The 8,619-nt window shown below is 39.3% G+C and overlaps 1 protein-coding gene across 1 annotated transcript; it reads right to left on the reverse strand.

The window, feature by feature from the left end:
• Positions 1–735: 735 nt before the first annotated feature.
• LOC145625000 (uncharacterized) lies at positions 736–5,376 on the reverse strand. The gene is made up of 5 exons (XM_081678084.1): positions 4,716–5,376; positions 3,604–4,372; positions 3,067–3,237; positions 1,415–1,556; positions 736–1,269 (listed from the first exon to the last, which is right to left on the reverse strand). The coding sequence occupies exons 1-5, from the start codon at positions 5,374–5,376 to the stop codon at positions 736–738; spliced, it is 2,277 nt and encodes a 758-aa protein (XP_081534210.1).
• Between the last annotated feature and the right edge of the window lie 3,243 nt (positions 5,377–8,619).

Raw genomic sequence — 8,619 nt, forward strand, 5'->3', positions numbered from 1 at the left:
TCCATTTTGGTTGGTCCATGATATGGGTCCGATAGTAGTGTAGTTGGATGGGGCTTGACAAGATCTTTCCAACGATATATTATAAGCCCAATTCCGATGAATATTGAGGAAGTTATGGCCAATTTACTAAAGTGGGCCCAGTTTGAGCCTTATATGCGGCCCAATGATCTAGAGGAGGGCCTAATATGATTTATCATTCCTAATGCAATTAGGAATGGTTTTAGTCTTCTAGATTCTTCTAGATCGTTCTTTTTCATTCCTAATTCAATTAGCATTGATAAATTGACTTTTGTTGACTTTTCAGAATTTTTTTTTTTTTTTTTTTTTGGAAAATAAGATTTTATTACCAAAAAGAGAAAGTTACAACTTACAGAAGCTAAGTTATAACTACCACCAGAACACCAAAAGACCGAAAACAACAGGTCACCCCACGACCAGTTCTAGACCCACACCTAGCCACCTTCTAGGAAGGGTTCTAGGAAGGGCCTAGAACAACTGGACTCAGATTTCCGGCCACCTTCTAGGAAGGGTTCCACAAACCAGGACCAGACAACAAAAAAACCAGAAAACAACAAAGCCCAACACCCGAAGAACACCAAAACCAACAGCCAGAAGCAGACATACCTGCAAACCGACTAAAGAAACCAAAAAAAAAAAAAAAAAAAAAAACAAAGAAAGACAACAAAACGAGCACCAAAGCAACAATAATAACAAACTGCAGCAACAAAGACAGCTTCAAAACAGTCGTGCAAAAACAAAAACAGCACTGCAGCTGCAAGAAAACAGGGCACAGCAACACCAAAAGCAGAACGCAGCACCAGCAGCAACGAGCAGCAAGGCAGGACAGTGCAGCAGCAGCAGAAGCAAATCAGCAGCAGCAAAAAGCAAAGCAGCAACAGCAAACAGCATCAGCAACACACTGCAGCAACCCAGCAGCTCAGCACAGCACAGCAGAACACAATCTACCAGCAGGAAAGCAGCTAGCAGGCAACAAAGCACAGCAAGTAGCAGCAACAAACACCACTCATAGCCTACAGCAGCAAAGACAGCAGAACAGCAGCGCAACAGGAGTAAAAAAACCAGAACAGCAGCTGGCACTGCAGACCAGCAGCAACAGCAAGCAGCAGGCACAACAACAGCAACACAGCAACACCAACAGCAGACAGCATTGCAGCAGCACAGAAAGCAGGCAGCAGCAACACAGTAGCACAGCAAAGCACAGCAACACAAAACCAGCAGAGCTACCAGCAGACAGCAACTAGAACCAGCCTGCAGAGAAGGAAACCGATACAAAAAGAAACGACGGGAAACCCAGTATCAGAACCCAACCCAATGAAACCAGAACATAAACACAAAGAGCCCGAGACAAGCCCTAAACAATCAAATATTTGCTTCCCGCCGGGATTCTACAAACTGAGTGAAAGACAATATCCCGAACAAGGGCATCAATTGATTTGCAACAACCAGTAAAGAGAACTGCATTCCTTTGAATCCAAATACCATAAACCGTTTCAGTAAATGCCACCTGGATCACTTTATTCTTCAATCTGGAACTTCTGCAGATTTTCTTCATCCAATCAATCTCATCACTAAACTGCTGAACAGGCTTGGAAACACGTATGATCCCCAAAACCTTACTCCAAACCTTCCTAGAGAAATCACAATCAAAGAAAAGATGTTGAACACTTTCATTGCCATTTAGACAAAGGAAACACTTAGGATCACAAGAGATGTGCCATTGAAGCAACCTATCCTTAGTGACAAGCCTATTCCATAAAGCTAGCCACAATATGAAAACACTCTTAGGAGTTGCTAAGTTATGGCAAGTAACTCTCTTCCAAGGAACTTTAGGCACTTGAGGCCTAATAGCAGCATAAAGCTTCTTGATTTTCATCTTGTTGCCCTGAACAAAACCATCCCATCCCCCTTGATCATTCACAACATCTCTACAACTCAAAATCTTTTTCAAGAACCAGGAGCATCTAGCAGGGGTAGGAGTGGTCCAACAATCTTTGTGCTTGAAATAGTAGATATGAACCCACTTAACCCAAAGATTATCAGCCTTGTGAGCAATATCCCAAAGTAACTTAGTGACAGCTGCTTTATTCCACTCAGGAAGAGAAAGCAGATTCCAGCCACCACAAACTTTAGGAAGACAAACATTATTCCAAGCAACCAAAGACTTCTTAGCAGGAGCAGAGGATCCAGTCCAAAGAAAGCATCTGAACCTAGCCTCAATCTCTTTCAGAATTTTCTTCGGAAGAATAAAAATTTGAGCCCAATAAGTCTGTATACCAAACAAAACACTCTTCACCAATTGAAGCCTCCCAGCATAGGACAGGTGTTTAGCCATCCACCCTTGAATCCTAGCAGTGACTCTCTCCACTAAAGGCCTACATTGAGCAATAGTAAGCTTCTTTGAAGAGAGAGGGACCCCAAGATACCTAAAAGGAATGGAGCCTTGAGAAACACCAAGAAGCTTCCTCAACTCATTCTGAACCTCAAAAGAGACACCTCCAAAGTAGACTTCACTTTTATCAAGATTAGCAGAAAGACCAGAGGCACTCGAGAATTTCGAGAAGGCTTGGAAGAGAAGCTTAACAGAAACACTATCAGCTCGAGAAAACATCAATAAATCATCAGCAAACATCATGTGAGTTAGGTTTAACTTTTCACATCTAGGGTGAAAGTTAAAGTCAGGAGACAACCTAAGCTCATCAAGGCATCTGGAGAGGTATTCCATACCAATAGCAAAGAGAAAGGGAGACATAGGATCACCTTGCCTTAGCCCTTTCTTAGCTTCAAAGGGGGGGGGGGGCAGGAAAACCATTAATAAGAATAGAATAAGAGACAGAAGTAAGACAATTCCAGATCCAATCAACAAATCTCTGAGGGAAACCAAGCTCTTGCATGACAGTGATCAAGAAACCCCACTCAACCGAATCATAGGCTTTCTTCAAATCCACCTTAACCATACACCTAGGAGAGATAAATTTGTGATCATAGCCTTTGATCAATTCAGTTGCAAGAAGAATATTGTCACCAATGTGCTTGCCAGGAATGAACCCTGCCTGAGCATCATCAATCACCTCACCAATGACAGCAGCAAGCCTAGCAGTTATGACTTTAGAAATGAGCTTATAGACCACAGTACAACAGGCTATAGGTCTAAAATCCTTAACATGAGAAGCAGAAAGGACTTTAGGGACCAAAGTAATAGTTGTACAATTCCATTGCCTAGGCAAAATCCCATTATTAAAGAAATCAATAACACTAGCATAAATATCATCTTTCACAATATGCCAAGCTCTCTTAAAGAAATAGGAGTTAAAGCCATCAATACCAGGAGCTTTAGTGTTATCAATTCCCTTAAGGCCAGCATCAATTTCAGCATTAGAGATAGGCCTAATGAGGTAGCTCTGAGCAGCAGAGCTAAGCTGCTTACCCCTCCGCATAGTAATAAGGTCAACAGCAGGGAGCCAAGGAGCCTGAGTCCCTAAAAGAGACTTATAGAAAGAGATAATTTCATGAGAGATAGCATATGGATCCTTAAGCAACACCTAATTAGAATCAAAAATAGAATCAATTCTATTCCTTGCTTGCCTAGTCTTCATCACAGAAAAGAAGTAGTGGGAATTGCCATCTCCAAGCTTAACCCAATTAATCCTAGATTTTTGCTTGAAGATGCTTTCCTGAATATCATTCCAATGCTTAACAACCTTAATAGCATCAGATTCTTTAGCATATAAATCCAAATCATCAGGGTTCTGAGCCATTAAGGTTTGAATTCTAGAAAGCTCATCATTAGCCTGGTCAATCTTTTCCTCAATGTTGCCAAACTGCTTGCTAGTAAGAGACTTGATACTAGACTTTACAGAATTGAGCTTCTGCCAAACAGAATTACCAGAGCCCCAAGCCTGCGAAACAATATCAAGAAAATCAGGGTGATTCGCAATACAGTTTAGAAACCGAAAAGGTCTACCTTTCCCCACAGGGCCAGAGCAAATATCCAGCAAAACAGGACTATGATCAGATAAAGAAGGAGGGAGATAAACAGTCTCCACATGCCCATGAGAAGCTAACCAAGCTTGATTACCAAAGGCTCTATCAAGTCTAGAGAGCGTCCTAGGGCCAGTATGAGCCTTATTAGACCAAGAGTAGAAGGACCCTTTGCTTTTGAGCTCAGTGAGGTCCAAATCATCAACCAAATTCTGAAAGTCTCTAATCTCATAATCAGTAACATCAGCACCATGAAGCCTATCAGAAGCATGAAGAACAGAGTTATAATCACCAACACAAAGCCAAGGAGAATGCTGGATAGAGATGCTTCTGAGCCCCTCCCACAAAGAAGAAAAATCTGAGTAGAGAGATCCTTAGAAGAAACAGTACAATGAATGAACTGTTCATGAATCTTCAAAACATTAACAGTTACTCTATCCACATTCCAACCAAGCCAAATCCTCCCTTTGGGAGAATTATCATAATTACACAACCAGAGCCAAGAAGAGCCAAACTTCTTCTGATAAGTGAGAACATTTTTCAACTTGATTTTTGTTTCAAGCAAACCAACAACATCAACTGAATGAGAGTGAAGCAACCTCCTTACAGAGGCAACTTTGCCAGGGTCATTCAGGCCCCTGACATTCCAAACAGAGTAAATCATGACACCAAAGGGGGATTAACCTCACCCCCGCTTGGATTAATAGTGAACCCACCTGCACCATCCATTTCATTTGCAAACAAAGCAACAAAAGCATTAGAGGTAGAAGCAGGCTGATGAACTCTAGTTTGCTGGCTTTTTGTTTTCCTCCCTACTATTCTCCAACCCTCATCTGAATTCTTAGATGTATGAACCTGTGGAGTAATAATAGATTGACCATGAACAGAAACCCCAACATCAACAGCAGAAGAAGGAGCAGGATCATGGGTAGGCTTAGGAGCCCAAACTTGCTTTTGCTTAGGAGGAATAGGAGTCGGTTGCTTAGAAGCCTGCTTAGGCAAAGGAGGCTTAACAGAGCAATCATGACCAATCTTGTTACACTTAGAGCAAAAAGAAGGAGCCCACTCATAAACCACCCTAATCTCCAATAATTCCTTCAAAGGACTCTCAATCCACACAGAGGATGGCAAAGGCTTTGTAACATCAATCTCAATTAGAACCCTAGCAAAAGACACTCTAAGCTGTCTAGTAGTACACTCATCAGCACAAATTGGCACTCCAAGCAAACTACCAAGGCGGCTAAGAGTGTGAGATCCCCAACAATTAAGTGGAAGATTAGGGAATTTAACCCAAAGAGGAATAGTTCTAAGTATTTCAGCATGAAAATCAAAATCAGGGCACCAAGGCTTCACTATTGCAGGCTTTCCAAAGAACATATGAGGACCAGAACAAAGAACAGTATCTCTATCATCACTAGAACACACTTTTCAGAATTTTAATTAAAATCAAAAAGCATTTTCGAGGAAAAGATACGATTTTGTCCTCCTGAACGGCAAACTTATCTGATTTTCGAAAACGCGTCAAAAACAGGCTTGGCGCCTGCCTCCAGGCATTGGCGCCTGGAGCTAGGCCTAGCGCCTGGCGCTAGTGTTGGCGCCAGTTAGCCAGGGTTGGCGCCAGATCTGTTTCAGTTGCGCCAGGACTCTGTTCTGTTAATTTATCTTTTTGGCTGATTTTCTCTATAAATAACGACGTAAAAAATCCGTTTTCATTCATCAACAATCAGTTTTAATTAATATTCACCTACAATCAATTTTCATTCGCTAATTCTCATCAAGATTTCCATAATCAATTCATCCATCTCTCTCTCTTCAAAAAATTGCTTTTCACATACAAATTCCGCATTCACAAGATCTAGAAATACCTAGCCATATTCGAAGTTGCTTTCGCCCTAGACGCGAAAGGTTTAATTTCTGAGGGTTTGGTCCCAAATCTCTGTTTCAATTATTTAATTTAATTGTTTGATTTAATTTCCTTGAAGTTACTAACATGTGTATTTTGTTATTAGAAAGAGGTACGAGGCATCAAAGTAAGTACTTTAATGATTTTTTATTGATGTTATGATCATGTTTAAATTGTTATTATGATATTCCCAGTATCATGTCTAGGGTAATTTTAATATTAAGTATGATTGTTATGATGCCTTTAATTTTCTTTCTAATATTTATGATTGTTAGTATCATGTTAGGGTTAAATATATGATTTTTATATGTTTAGTGACATGCTAGGGTTTGTTATTAATCTTGTTAGTATCATGTCTAGGATCTTGCTATTATTATGCTTTAATATTACACATGAACATGATTACGATTATAATTGTTATAATTTATGATGATTATGAATATTATTATTATTATTATTATTATTATTATTATTATTATTATTATTATTATTATTATTATTATTATTATTATTATTATTATTATTATTATTATTATTTTGATGATGATTATTTTATTTATGATGATTATTTTATTATTATGTTGCTTGATATTTATTGTTATTGCTTGATCACACCTTTTATGCGTGTTTAAAGGGAATCTATACTTGTAATCACGCTTAATAAGATAATTAATAATCTTGTTAGGGTTAATTTGATTATAATTTCAAGTGGTCGCCAATAATAGTTTATTTGTGCATTAATATTCAACCAACATAGATAAACAGGTTTAGGGTTAAACTTATTGATTGCATGTTAATTGAAAAGCGCACATGAATACGATCAGAATAAAGTAGAGGCCTATTATTAGGGCAGGTTCAATCTTTTTTAGGTTGGATTTGTACCTTCATCCCCGAACCTATATTTGGTTCTAGACCTTATGGAGTTGACGATCTCTTGGATCGTTAAGGGGTGTAACCTTCACCTCGTGAACGGTTTACAAGTTCCTAAAAAACTTGTTGGCGACTCTTTTGCTCTATCTTCTTTCCCTTCGGACGCCACCTTACTTTAGTGTATGATCACAGTGGGGTTCAAGCTAGGGGTTAACGCTTGAAATTATTCCCTACAGTTTTTGGCGACTCCACTGGGGAGGATTTCTATTTTAATTCCTGAATTTGTTTTGGCAATGATTTAGAATGAGTGGATGAGACGCGAAACGTTCTAAATATTTCATGTGCCTAATTTTGATTAACATTATTGTCATATGCATAAAAAATATCTCATTGGAAAGACCATCCGTAATGAGTTAAAAACATAGGATTTTACACGTAGGAAATTTGAGAAATATCTTTCACAACTAGGACCGAAATAACACCGCGCGAAACTGGAAAATTTTATCGAGCATAGAAAGCTGCTGAGGCATGTGGGAAGTAGCGCCAGGGGCCAGAGCTTGGCGCCAGACTTTTAGCCGTAGCACCAGACGCTAGTATTAGCGCCAAGCGCTACAGTTAAAAACTGGCGCCAGTCTCTGATTGCTGGCGCCAACCTCCCCCAATACCGAGCCAGAAATATGCGTTCTAATTTCTACCGGTTTTTCATATTGTTTGCTCGATCCTACTTCCTGATTGAATTTTTTTCTCAATTTTCTGAAACCCATATGTGTTCTACATATGGACATAACCCTCTGGGAATTCATGCTCCATCTACCTGATTGAACGCTCTGTGCAACAAAGGGTACATCCGAGATGTCGAATTCACCAAACCATGGAAGCGAGTTTTTTCTAAAGCTCGTGGTGTCCCATCCACTCGCGCCAACCCTTCACGGTGAGGCTTTCGCGCGGTGCATCCGGAAAATTAACCATGGACCCTCTTTGACTAAACCATATCCCGAACTTTAGAGAACTAGAGCCATGGTTAGGTTGCAAACTCATTGCATCATATTGTGCCTACTTGACTAATTGTGCATTATTTGTTGTGCATATATTTTATGTTTCTCTTAACAGCTTGTTTGACTTGTGTTGAGATTAAATAAATTAATGACTTAAGGAACTTTGCCTAATTAATTAATTAATTAATTAATTTGAGTAAATAAAGTCTAATATTTTAATCGGAATTGACCTAGTACGACTTTAGGCATACCCCAGTTGATTAATAACACCGAAAACAGTCCCAGACTGAAGCTCCAATATTGGCGCCAAAGTCTGAGTTGTAGCGCCACACTGTGGAGTGTGGCGCCTGGCGACAGCTCTATCGTCTGGCGCCAAGCTGCACAGTGTGACGCCACTTCTGTCGTTTGGCCGAAAGTTCGGATTATTGGTCGAGTCATCACCTAGTATATAATTAAGCAATTTGCTAATTAATTCGGTTAAGTTTTATTGTCAATAGTACTTAGTTGAGTCGTTAATCGAGTTTAGGCACTAAGTCCCATGGTCTTACACAAGAGTCCAAGCATGTCACTTATACTCAACGTACACACCAATACACATACTTTGACCATGTCTAAGAGGGTCTTGTGTGCGCGTTTTTTCCGTCATTTTCTTTAGGGGGGTAAGTCGGATATTAATCCTCCAATTTAAAAAAAAAAAAAAAAAAAAAACTATACTTATTTCCCTAAAAATATGTACATTATTTTTGAAAAAATATGCACCCATATTTTTATTTTTATTTTTTATTTTTTTTCCTCCTTAAAATAAACCGTAAAGTCAAGTTGATTCGAGTCAAGTAATTAAAACGCAAAATG

Source organism: Chenopodium album, chromosome 3 (assembly GCF_948465745.1).
Source record: "Chenopodium album chromosome 3, dcCheAlbu1.1, whole genome shotgun sequence".
NCBI lineage: Eukaryota > Viridiplantae > Streptophyta > Magnoliopsida > Caryophyllales > Amaranthaceae > Chenopodium > Chenopodium album.